Below are 13,265 nucleotides of genomic sequence, written 5' to 3' on the forward strand. Positions count from 1 at the left end.
TAGGAGGAACTCTGCTAGTAAAACTTTGCAAAGGCCAATAGGACAAGAGGGGTGGAGAAGTGCGAGTACTACACAGAGTTAAAGTACTAAAAAGAAAAAAGGGGCTCGTCAAACTTTGCCTGACTTTGGAGGAGGACGCGGAAAGGAATAGTTCAAGACAAGAAATTTGGGATTTTACTTTATTTCTGGGTGAAACAGTCTTCCGAAAGAACAGTGCGCAATTACGCACCTGGAGAGTACTTAGGGAACTGGACCATCTTGCAACTTTTTACCAAGAATGACAGAAGAGAACAAGTCCGTGACAGAGCATCCGCGCAGTCCAGCAGGCAGCGACAGCTCCATGTCCCAGCATGGATCGGATTCAGAGTCACCGACCTCTCCAGCAGGGTCCGACGCACAGGAGGCAGCGCGTCCGCCCGGGATTACGCACAAACCGGAGGGCAGCGCGGAGGCTGAGCGCTTCCCCGCCTGCATCCGCGACGCGGTGTCGCAAGTGCTGAAAGGTTACGACTGGTCGCTGGTGCCGATGCCCACTCAAGGAGAGAGAGGACTGAAGAGCAAACCCCACGTGAAACGGCCGATGAACGCGTTCATGGTTTGGGCGCAGGCAGCGCGGAGAAAGTTGGCGGACCAGTATCCTCATCTGCACAACGCTGAGCTCAGCAAGACGCTGGGCAAACTGTGGCGGTGGGTCCTGAGGATACAAACTCTCAACTTAAATTAAAGAGTTAGAGTTAGTACTGCATGCAACTAAACCTGCAGGGCACCACAGTTAGTGTCCCCAAACCCAAATCCTGGTTTCAGTGAATTTCATCACAACATGAGCATTCTTTGAATTGTGACAAGCCCTCTGATAAAATGACAGCTGACAAGCAGTAAAACTTGCAGAAGTTATAAAGCATTAAAGTCAGGACAATAACTTGATGGGACAGAACTTGCAAAAAGCTTACAGAGGAGATTGTGTTTTTTTCACCTCCATGTGCAATTAAACTCTGTTTAAGTACTAACAGTTATTCTAATGCAGTCTGATTAAGTTCAAAATGCAGCCAGTGGTGGAGGTACATTTTACAAAGTAAAAGTACTACAATATAAAAAATACTCCCACACTAAAACTGTCACTTAAATAAACTTACAACAGTATTATGAGCTCAATGTACTTTAAGTAACAGGACTCATGATACAGGAAATAGCCCCTGTGTGTTATACTATCATATAATGTTGTAGTTCATTAGCATTTTACTGTTGTTAAGGTGGGACTAATTTTATTTTATACACTATTGGGTGGTTTAATAACTGTGCATCATATGTTATTAGCTTATCATATGTTTTGTTATTAAGTTTTTATCTGTAACGTAACTCCTAGCTATCGCTGTCAGATGGTGGAGTAAGTACTTTATTTCCGTTTGAATTGTAATGGAGTATATAGTGCACAAAATGTCACTCAGTGACGTTAAAGGAACGATTCTAATTCTCATTTGCTGTTTGGTATTTCATCCTAATGGCCAGAATAAATGTGTTACAATTGTATGTTATTATTTGGTGGATACTTTGAAACTTTCTGTTTCTTTATGTTTCAACAGCACTGTGGTTAACATATGGTTAGGTTCAGGCACAAAAAACATTTGATTGTGGTCAGGAAAACAACTGCTTTTCACGGCACTAGCCAGAAATCACAACAATGTCTGGTTAAAAAAACAGCACAGCTACAGGTTGCTAATAAACACCCACACATGGTGGCTAAAAACGCTGCTACGACTCTCTAAAAAACAGACACTTTTGTTGGTCTCAAACAAGGTTTGGGCGGTATCACCGTATTACGGTATACCAGGGTTTTTAAAAAAGAGAGGCTGTATTGAGGATGTATTGTGTGTAGTGCACATCATGTACCACCAGAGGTCAGTCTCAACTGATGGAACCACGGGTGGAACGTGCAGCTGAGCTAGCAAACATGGCGACAGTTGTGGTGGTGATAACGTTACAGGACTGTAAACAATCAGCTAGCAATGACAGAGAGAGGCCGCGGGGAATAAAAGCATATTTTCACATCTTACTTGCTGAATGAAGGGTTTACTTTCACCCTTTATAGTTGGTTATTGTTGGAACAGTGGGGCACCTAACTAAACAGCTAACAAGACTAACTAAGGTGGTTTTGGTGAGTTTTATTTTGTTTCTGATGAGTTTGAACGAAGTGTGTTTTACGATGAGTTAACAAGGTAATTAAGCTATCATTGGTCTTAGTTTGGCGAAAGAAAGAAACTTAGATTTCGAAGGTGTACAGTTGTATTTTTCTGTTTAATAAGGAAAATAGGTGCCACCCCCTCCACATTCGGATGACACACTCAAGTCATATACTATTCATTTTCAGAAACATTGATCTGACATGTATGAAACTGTACAACTGTTACAAATGTAACATATCCATGGTTTGTAGAAACGTATAATGCCAACCTTTTCTTCTGGCGACTGAGCTGGGTATTTTACAGATTTCTAACACTTTTATTTTTACGATACTGATCACAGAACATATGGCAACGTGTATATCTATTTTGGAATGAACATTTTGTATAGCCAATGTACTTGCTGCTGTTATTTAAAAGGACCTTCAATAATCTAATGACTCATTTGTCTCTTCCTCAGACTCCTCTCTGAAACAGAGAAGCGTCCCTTTGTCGAGGAGGCCGAGAGGCTGAGGATGCAGCACAAGAAAGACTATCCAGACTACAAGTACCAGCCTCGGAGACGCAAGAGTACCAAACCTGGACAGGGGGACTGTAGACCTGGACTGGTCCAGCAGCAGCATCAGCAGGGCTTGTATAAAACAGAACCAGGGGTGGCCAGGCTGGCTGGCACAGGGGAAGTGCACCATCATTACCATCTAGACCGAACAGGTGAGATGCCTTCCAGATGTTGAATTTAAATACACCTTTTACGTACCTTTTTTACCTTATTGCTTCAGCATGAGACTAGTGATTGGTGTTTCCTTGGTTTTCAGGTCAGTCTCATGGGCCTCCAACACCTCCAACTACTCCAAAAACCGACCTCCACATGGGGAACAAACATGAGGGCCAGCGGCCTGTAGACAGCAGCACTGGCTCTGTTCCTCCCACCAGCCGTCAGAACATTGACTTCAGTAACGTGGACATCTCAGAGCTCAGCACTGACGTCATCAGCACCATCGATGGATTCGACGTCCACGAGTTCGACCAGTACCTCCCTCCCAACAGCCACGGCTCCACTCTCCTAACCCCGCCAGATACCAGCCACGGACACAACAACACCTCTGGATCCTTCATCCTGCCCAGCATCCACTCTCACTCCCATAGTGTCCCCACGTGGACACCCAAAAGTGGGACTTTCAGTGGAGTGCCACTGTCTTGCTCCAGTCGCGATGGGCTCCACGAGGACACCAGCCCAAAACCTCAGATTAAAACTGAGCAGATGAGTCCAGGTCACTCCTCCTCAACTCCACCACCACCACAACCTGAGTACACCTCCCTCGGTTCGGGTATCTGCCCTTCCTCCACTTCCTCCTCATCCTCCACCAACCAATCTGAATACACTGACCTCCAAAGCTCCAGTTTCTACAGCGCCTTCTCCGGCTATCCTGCCAGTCTGTATCAGTACCCATACTTTCACTCCTCTCGCAGGCCTTATGCCACACCTCTTATCAACAGCCTGGCCTTGGCACCACCTCCACACAGTCCGCCCTCTGGCTGGGAGCAACCAATCTATACAACACTCACCAGGCCTTGAAGAGGAGGAGATGCTCCAGAAGTTTGCACTCAGATTGGGACAGAACAGCAGCCTGCCTTAATGACTTATAAGATAAACTTTGGAGATTTGTTGACTTACAAGTTCATTCTTAAGCTTTTCACCAGATTTCTGAAGGACAGTGCTGCTATCTGTTGGCTAAAGCTTTATATTGTGTGTCAATATATTGTTACATTTTTTTCATTTCCATGGAAAGAAATTCGTAATATTAACAAAGATTCAGTGTTTTTAATTTCTCCTGAGTGAAAGGGCCTGAGGCATGACATTTAAACCTGCACTGGACACTGAAACGTTCCATTAAAACTCCACACTAATGACATTTTGGTATGTGAGTTGCACATATTTAGAAAAGGGAGTGTCAGGTTTAAAGCAGTTTTTCCACTTAAAAGGTGAAATAGTTTCTTTTCCCTCACCTTCACATCCAAAGTCAGCTGTGTTGCATTTTGATTGAATTTAAAGGAATTCATTTTTTTCACTTTTATAGGGCAGAATTATGTGAAATAATGAAGCGTTATGCTTTGAATCATAGGGACCAAGAGACTGTGCATCTGTCTTCTTCTTATCAGTGCAGGGTATCAGTGTAGACCCATTTAACAAGAAATAAGAATGAAAATACAAGCTGGATTCAGCCACAACTAAATGTAGCAAACAAGGTTGTGTTACATAAGTGCACTTTTAATACCACAAGGTTTAACTCAGTCCAATTCTAAGGGCTCTTTTGGCATGGGAAACATACATTCACATTGCCAAAGCAATAAAAACAAAAAATGTATGTACAAAAAGTAAATATCTGCTAGACATTTATTTATATACACGTTGCTGCTGATTGGGTAACACAGAAAACAAAACTCAGAGCCTGTTGCACACTGTTTCACCCTGTTCAAAGACACATGGTCCTACCCAAAAACTTGAAAAAGATGCACACCTACTTAACTTGGTGAGACAAAAATGTTTCCTTACAGCCTGATTACATAGGCTAAATATGTCTGTTAAAGCTATAGTTTAGTTTTTGCTAAGAGTTAGATGAGAAGGTTGACATTAATCTCATGTTTGTCAACTAAAGCTAAAGTTAGCAGGCTGTTAGCTTAGCTTAGCATAAAGAGTAGTGCTGTGTCTCAAATCACACACTTCTGTTAGTACACTACACTTCTATGTAGTATACTATGTGCACTACTTAATGGCGTAGTGCACAAATTTCGACAGGGTAGTCTCAAACCAAACACGGCCATTGTGCACTCACCGGAACTGATGACTGCAAATTAGCTAGTTAGCAAACAAGCATTAGCATTTGCATTATCGTTCACGATGCCAAATCATTACAGACTGCTAAATTAACCCAATAAACATACTGCTGGCTTATACCCGACAACAGTACAGTGGTGCTTAGTGCAAAAAACACGTGAATTTGTACAATGCAGCAACATTCACAGTCGCACAGTCCTTGGCCGCCATTTCCAGTTTGAAAAGTGGTCCCTCCCCTTCCGCTTAGTAGCCAAGATGGCGACCATTGAGGGCGAGAAGTGTCCATAGTTCCACACTCAAGTTCTTGACCATTTTGAGTGCATCAACCGGGTACTCATAATGCAGTTAACGCACATATGCATTCAAAATATTAAGTGTACAGAAGTATGCAATTTGAGACACAGCATAGAAGCACTGGGACATAGCTAGTCTAGCTCTGTCCAAAGTAAACATATCCCACCTACCAGCTAATTAAACTTCATGATAAGTCTTAGACCTGCAATTCCTAATTTTACAGGCCACTTTTGTGCAGCAGAAACAATTTGTGAGCACAACATCGACATATCGTCACTGTTTAGGTTGAAAAGGTGAACTCGCGAGCACACATTTTGCTTGTTAGACATCCAGTATATATGGGGCTATGTGGTCAGCGGAGTTTAAGAGTACTTTTTCTAAAAACAGATGACTGCTGCAGCTGAAACTAGGCTGTGAGAGCAGGACAGGCCTGAGATCTAAACAATGAGCTGAAACCATAAAGCTCAGTGAGGCCGAGGGGAGCTGCAGATTGAGGTTATAACTCTCTGTTGGTTCATCAGTACGAATGACCTCTTTCACATTGTGTTCACATTCATTTGGTACATTGCTATTTATAAAGTGGTGATTCTTAAACTATCATGATGTCAAAACAAAACCACATTTCTTTCTTTTTATTTTTGTCACACTTACTTGACACTAAAAGGAGCACACAAAAATGAAATGATAGATCAGTCATTATTTTTATGACATAATAAGTGGCCTTTTATGTGTGGTTTTTAATAAATTTCCTCCGTTTAGCCATTCAACCTTGCTTAATTTTGAATTTCATATTGATCTATTGTTAATTTCAAATACAAATGACACATAAATACCAATTTGTGTAGTGTACTTAGTGACCACAGAAATGTTAATGTGACGGAAGAGCACAAGAGTGCAGGACTGTTAGCTCCATCAAGGTAATCAAGATAGAGAAATCAAGGTATTTTTTTGTTAAATCAATAATATGGTTATTGGCTATCATTTCTGAACTGGTGCAGTCGTTAGCATTGTCGCCACACAGCAAGAGGGTTGGGGTAGGGGAGCCCTTCTGTGTGGAGTTCATATGTTCTCCACATGTCAGCGTGGGTCTTCTCCGGGCGCTCCGGCTTCCTCCCACAATCCAAAGGCATACAGGTTAATTGATAACTCTAAATTGTCCGTAGGTGTGAATGTGAGTGTGAATGGTTGTCTGTCTCGATGTGTCAGCCCTGTGATAGTCTGGTGACCTGTCCAGGGTGTACCCCGCCTCTTGCCCAGTGACAGCTGGGATAGGCTCCAGCCCCCCCATAACAGGATAAGTGGTTACAGAAAATGAATGAATGAATGAATTTCACAACAGCTCATATTTCTTTTGAATGTACATATAATGAGAAAATCAACATTTTATAATTATCACAGAAATTACAGAAAATACTGTGTCAGTGCATTTCTCTAAATATGTGTTAGATTTGCTAAAAAGGTTTTTCAGACCAAAATGGCACATAGTTGAAAAATGACCCAAAATTTTAATTACAGCCACTTTCACCTCACTAATAATGAGGTTATATCTTGTTTGTTTAATCTGTATAAAACTGTGCCAGTGTTTTTTCCTGGCCAGATGTGGCAACTTCCTGGAGTCTTGTTCTAACTTTAACCTGAACTTAAATCCAAGTCCTCTTTGAGGGTTACAGGGAACTCGTGTGCAACCTGTTGAGCACTTTATCATGTTCTAGATATTATGTAATTTAGTGTTCATCATGTATCACTTCTGTAGACAACATGTTACAGATTTAGCAGTTCCAGTTTCCTGTTTCTCACACATTTAGGTGACATCCGGTCCAACAAGGTGCCTCTGTAGCATAATCAGGAAACTGTAGATCACAACATTACAGTCATTACAGGGTCAGAGTCACAACACTTAACAGAAACACATCTGATATTGTTGCTCTAACTGCTGACCTGTTCCTCTCTCCTGCTGCATTTCCAGTTTGTTTCCAGTCCAACAGCTGCTCCTGCTGGGTTTCCTGTGAGGAGATTAGCTAATTTCACAGTCCCAGCTCTGGCTACAGTGTCGGCTGCAGGGCCTGATGGACAGGACAGCTGGATTGGGTTTTCATGCACTGTGAATGAAATGTTTTTGACTTATGACACAGAAAAAGGCTCCTACTTATTGTCATCTACTCTGACTCTAATATGTTTTTTATTTACTAATCTAAAGAGTTTCAAAGAACTAGTCCCAGACTTAAAAAGCTCATAAGAACATGTAAATCCCCAACATAGACACAACCAAAAATTAAAATATTCCTATAATATCCTGATCAAACTGCTGTGTACTGAAGCAGCAGCTTTGCTATTAATAATGTTTGCTTTTGGTGCCAGCACCTCACCGACCATATTATCTTCAGGACAAGCACGGTGGCTGCTGAGCTGACGTCCCACCCTGCTTTCAAACACTTCCTGTGTGGGTTCGACCTGCCTGCAGCAGCTCAGTGGCTCACTGTCTGAGCAGTTTACCATGACAACCTGGTTGCCAACGACAACATGACGGCCAGACAGAAGCAACATTGATTTACCCATAATTCCGTAATGCCCTGGAGCCAGTGTGCGTGTATGTGGAAGTTTGTGTAAGAGTGGCGAGATCATCAGGTGACATTTACACCAGTTCACACTTCATCTGACTCTGAGAGTGCAGCCTTACACATGATGATGTCCTCTTACAGGTGACTGATGAGCGCCATCTACTGTGATATTGAATAAGTGAACAGCAGGGGTGGAATATGGCTACAGTAAGTGCATTTATTCAGTTACTGTACATAAGTAGCCTACAATTTTGCAGTACTTGTACTTTACTTGGTATTTCCTTCTGTACTTCTATTCCTGCTACTACTTCATCCACTACTGGTGAACAGCATTAGGCATTAACAAAGAGGAAAATACTGGCATAGGCTACTGCACCTTCCGCAGTGAGTGTTGCAGTTCAGTGAACCTTCTGCCTTGTGTGGAAACATCCACATTTATTATGTCTTCAGTTTTTCTCCTCCATCAAAGGAATAGTTCAGCATGTTGGGAAATAATACTTTTTGCGCTTTGCTGAGAGTTTGAGAACGCTGGTTCGTAACCTTTTTCGTGTCAAGAACCCTAAATTAGCACTCATTAGGTCACTGACTTGATAAAATTTTGCCTTAGGGACCTCCATCTGACAAGATTTTGGTTGTTAGTTATGACGGAGACCAGACTGAGGGAAGGCAACCTGTGGCTCTGGAGCTACATGTGGCTCTTAAGTTCTTCTTTAGTGGCTCCCTGTGACTTTGATGAAAAAAAAAAAAAAAAAGAAAACAGATGACAGTTGTTGTTTTTTTTAAGATTTGAATTTTCATTTATCATTGTTGTAGGCCTAAGTAAATTAGTTATGCTGTTAGTTTACCTGATAAGCTAGCTATGGATTCCAAATCCAAAAAAATAAAAAGTCTCGGAGGAGAATAGAGAATTTGATACTGCATGGACATTTGCTTTCACCACCAACTCTGCAAGTCAAAATTCCAAATAATTATATATATCCCACACTGCAGAGTGGCCAACTTGAGATAAAACATATTGATGAAAGCTGATTTAGACCTATCAGTAATGTTAATGGGCTAATTTAGACTTAATAGGCTGTGTTATCTTCATAATAAGACTCAAAAATGTTTTGTGGCTACAGACAGATTTCTTAAAATTATTTCTGGTAAAAAATGTCTCTTTGCTTGTAAAGGTTGCGGACCCCTGCCATATGCTTATGTGTCTCCTCACTTCACTCACTCTTGTCTTAGCTCCCTCTAACAAGGATGTGAGAGAGATGTGACGAAGAAACACGTAGGATACATCAGTGTGTCCTTACTCTAAGCTCCTCCCTTACCTCCTCTCTCCTCATCTCCTTGAGGTGTATTTAAGGGGTTGGAAGATCATCCATGATGGTGGAGGAGGAACAATATCTGGGGCACTGGAGGAGAGAGGAGGCAAGGGAACATATGTTAGCATAACGAAAAGCACCCTTGCTCACACTGGTTTCACTTCTATAGTTAATTAAATGGCAAAAATAAACTTTGTCCCATTTTTCTTGGGACCCCTGGAACTCCCTTAAGGTGTCCTTGGTTGAGAACCACTGCAATAGAAGATCAAATTCACTCCCATGTCTGTGCTACATATGGAGCGAGAGCTAGAAGGCCATTAGCTTAGCGTAGCATAGATACACCTACCAACACCTCCAAATCTCACTAGTTAATACATAATTTGTGTCTTTAGTCTGCAAACAAACAGAAATGTTACATGAAAAATGCAGGTTATGGTTTTAAGGAGTTAGGCCACAAACTTCTGTAAAGAGCCAGGCTAGCTTTCCCCCCATATTTTCAGTCTTTTTGCTAAGCTAATCGCCTCCTGGCTCAAACTCTAGACTTAAAGTGCACCTATTTTACACATCAAAGTCTGTTTACAGGTCTTGGGGAGTTCTACTGCAGAAAAATATGTTGTATAATGTTGTGGCGCTGCAGGGAGCTGTGAGGAATTGAATGAGCAGCATCAGTTGTAGCTGAAGACTAAAAGTTAGGGGTGCAAAGTCAGTAGGAAGTGAGCTTCCCAGACCCGCTCCCTCTCATCTCTGCTTGAGGCTAGCAACTCAAGGCTACACTAGCCACTTGGAACATAGAACACCTGACTCTCACCTATTGTAGGTGCCAGATTTTGACACAAAAGACTATGTGGAAAACACTAATGATGTCTCTGATTCTGTAGCATGGATTTTTATACTTTATTTTTCATTGTGGGTCTGACAATGTTATAAGAGCGCAATCAGTGTAGCACAGACATAATTGGTGTCGACTTTTCATCTAAACTTGGCCAAGAAAGTCTTGTCTGCATCACCATTGTCTGGTGAAAAACTGCAATGGGAACAGTTCCTATTCATGTTAACCAAACCATGAATTTATTCTTAATCTTAACCAAGATATCTGTTCTCACAACAGCTGAAAAACTACATTTAAAATAACAGAAGAGCTCCATCTGCTGGATAAATCGGTGTAACTGCACTTTCATTGTAGCATTGCCTGTTCTGCATTCATGCTCACAAAAATCGGAGGTTCTTAGAGGATTTCAAAGATAATTCTGGTTTATTTCAGCTTGGTTGATAAACTACATTAATTGCTGAGATCTAGGAATGACTTCGCTGCAACAAAGTCTTGGTTAAAATGAACTTTTCCAAAAGGAATGAGCGCAAAAAGTATGAAAATTAGACCCAATCAGCTGGAATTATCCTTTAATGAACCTACCTTGAGTTGGATGTTTTAACAGTATGCCATCCCAAACACACTGAAATGTCTTAAAGAATGAGGACAAATCAAACACCGCCACTTGATTTCAGCTTCATCTGTATTCATGTTAAGATTTTCATAATGAAACAAACTATCACTGTGATTTCAGGGTTAACACAACAATGTGTCTTTAAAACAAGATGCAAAAACGTAAATAAAACAGCTGTAGAAGTGTTATATAAATTACAATCCTGTCACATTACAATCCTTTAAAGCAGCAATAACTGTCTACGATGACTCAGTATGTTCAACAGTACAAATAAATAAGAGAACAGCTGTCAGATTGAGGTTGTAAAAGAACCCTGTCTGGATGCAGATCAGCCACCTCCAGCTACGTTAACAGCTACGGTGATCACTGAGAGTTTGTATGTGTGTGTGTGTTTTTATGCATATTTGTTGGTAACAGCACTTTGTAGGTTCAGGTTTAACAGGGTCTCAGTGCCAGAGGTTCAACCTCACAGCGTCCTCAACAAAAACGTCACGATTCCACACACACACGGTAAGCCACTGTCATCAAAACTGTACATTCAATAAATTAACAATGCATTGTCTTTGTTAAGCAACCAGTGAAATGACTCTAGATTACATAATTACATTAGATTACAGGTAGAATGAACCATTCACGAGACGAAATCTGAGAGAGGGGAAGGTCGTTGCAGGGAAAGGGTCCACACGGCTGAGGAGGGGAAGGATGATAATGTATAGCACAAGGTTGGTAGGCGCAATAGTGATGACATCATCTACCCTTTGGCCTCTGATCACCAACGTTTCACCCCATGATGGGCCTTCAGTCACATTAGAGTTCAAGTTTTCCACACAGAGATAGGCTTGTGTCCCTCTGTCTCTTTCTCCTCACCATCCCACAACCCCCTCATGTCCCCCAAAACCCCACCCCAACACCTCCCGCCATGGTCTGTGGTCACACATTGGGATTGTCTCTTGATCTGAATGAGACTGGGCCGGTCCAGCTGAGTCGTGGCTTCCTGCAGTCTTCAAGGCTTGTGTTTAAAATGGGCCTCCACTGCAAAGACACAAACAGAGGTCATGTTACAGTTTTCAGTTTTCACCACTGTCAAAAATTGTGGATGGTACCAATGGCACCGTTCCATTCCCTCTCATTTTTTCGTCACCCTTCTGGTGAGGTATCACTTATCCGATACAAAAAGGTTGATTGGTTGGTCAAGAGAGGATCATCACTCTTGATCTAGTACAGTGGACTGTAACCACTGTGTCTACTGTGGCAAGTTTATATGCATTAGTCGACTATAAGCATACACCTAAAGGATGTTTTGCTGCCTCTGAACTGAGAAAAAATAATTTACTTTACTGTGCTGCTAAAAGCTACTGCTAGCAGCTACCAGCAATGTTTTCTTGCATGTTACTCAGAGCACAAGTTGATGTTGTGAATCAATAAAAACACTATAAATAGCTAAATAAATCTGACCATTGCATTTGTTTTTACTGGCTCTCTTGCATGACATTGGTTTCAATATTTCAATTCAAGGAACACTGTTCCTGTGTGCTGCAGCAGGGCTACACCCCTGTCCTGCTTTAAACACTCCAGCCTGTTGGTTTTTGCTCTGAAAATGTTGCACAACCCCGTTCCATGGACGGTGTGCAAGGCGCAGACACTGTCAGTGAAGGGAAATACAGCAAGAGATGGATGGAGCAGTGATGTGGCTATTATCATCTGGTAACTGCCTTGCCTATATATGAGTACTGTTTGCAGTGTATATGCAAAACAGATCTATGGTTTTCTTATACTATTGTAGTGACATGACACTGTATAGATTTCACCTCAATAAGATCACTTTTTTTTGTTCTGGCTGGATTTGATGGTTTATCATTGTCTCATCATCTTTCATATCAAATACTGTACTCCTGCACTAAGTTGTTTGTAACTTTAACATGACAGTACAGATTTCACAGAGCCAGCTGATAAGCAGCATCATCAGTCAGGTCACCCAAAGAGAGACTGAACAGTCAGTCACCCCAGATGGGACTCGAACCCACAATCCCTGGCTTAGGAGGCCAGTGCCTTATCCATTGGGCCACTGGGGCTTCACATTGCAGTGCTTCACCAGTTCTGTGCGCGTATAGCCAGTTCCAATATAAAGCAACGATACAGGCAGCACAATGTGTGGCTTTCACTAACATAACAATGGCCCCTGATGCTCCTGTAACAATAACAGATAGAAAACAAGTGGAACAGAAAGAGGAGGGGAGACACATGGAGTTTTCCTTTATCACAAAGCTGCCTCATTTGTAACTGGGGTAGATCACCATGGTAACCTATGCCGCAGCGCTGACATGCTCCAGGGCAGGGTAACTTCAGAGAATTAGATCAGAACCTGTAAACAGCCCAACCACTGACCAATCACATTGCTGGTAGGTCATCATTCCTACAGGATGCTGACAGGGTAATGGATGCTCATGTGTCTGAGAGTATGGACAATAAGCTCCAGGAACACAATTCATTTTTTTCAGAGAGACCAAAAAAAGACATGCTGAATGAGTCACAGAAGCGAGTGGAACAAAGGGTAGACAGGAAGTAATGGCTCTTTATACTAAAGACATATTTGGTAATTACACACCTATTTTTAGTCTTCAAGGTGTGATATTTGGAAATAATTTAAT

General features: G+C 41.8%; 2 protein-coding genes and 1 non-coding gene across 3 annotated transcripts in view; 1 reads left to right on the forward strand and 2 right to left on the reverse strand.

Annotated features, from left to right (window-relative positions):
- Positions 1–74: 74 nt before the first annotated feature.
- On the forward strand, positions 75–7,233 carry sox8a (SRY-box transcription factor 8a). Its single transcript, XM_049563484.1, has 3 exons — positions 75–687; positions 2,638–2,888; positions 2,993–7,233. Exons 1-3 carry the CDS (start codon positions 278–280, stop codon positions 3,751–3,753), a joined length of 1,422 nt encoding a protein of 473 aa, XP_049419441.1. The 5' UTR covers positions 75–277; the 3' UTR covers positions 3,754–7,233.
- Positions 7,234–10,581: 3,348 nt separating this feature from the next.
- Positions 10,582–13,265, reverse strand: part of LOC125880767 (arf-GAP with dual PH domain-containing protein 1-like) — a 46,272-nt gene continuing 43,588 nt past the window's right edge. Inside the window, exon 11 of the mRNA XM_049563485.1 lies at positions 10,582–11,649. Coding sequence (XP_049419442.1) covers positions 11,621–11,649 — 29 coding nt within the window. The 3' untranslated portion in view covers positions 10,582–11,620. The remainder of the gene's footprint in view (positions 11,650–13,265) is intronic.
- On the reverse strand, positions 12,617–12,689 carry trnar-ccu (transfer RNA arginine (anticodon CCU)). The gene has a single exon. It is a non-coding gene; the product is annotated as a tRNA-Arg (tRNA).

This window comes from Epinephelus fuscoguttatus, linkage group LG20 (assembly GCF_011397635.1).
Source record: "Epinephelus fuscoguttatus linkage group LG20, E.fuscoguttatus.final_Chr_v1".
Lineage (NCBI taxonomy): Eukaryota > Metazoa > Chordata > Actinopteri > Perciformes > Serranidae > Epinephelus > Epinephelus fuscoguttatus.

Excerpts from the sequence above, each read along its gene's own strand:
- sox8a (XM_049563484.1), top strand. The coding sequence starts at position 278 with ATGACAGAAGAGAACAAGTCCGTGACAGAGCATCCGCGCAGTCCAGCA. Across the intron at positions 688-2,637 it reads ACGCTGGGCAAACTGTGGCG|ACTCCTCTCTGAAACAGAGA; the intron begins GTGGGTCCTGAG and ends TCTCTTCCTCAG. Across the intron at positions 2,889-2,992 it reads TTACCATCTAGACCGAACAG|GTCAGTCTCATGGGCCTCCA; the intron begins GTGAGATGCCTT and ends CTTGGTTTTCAG.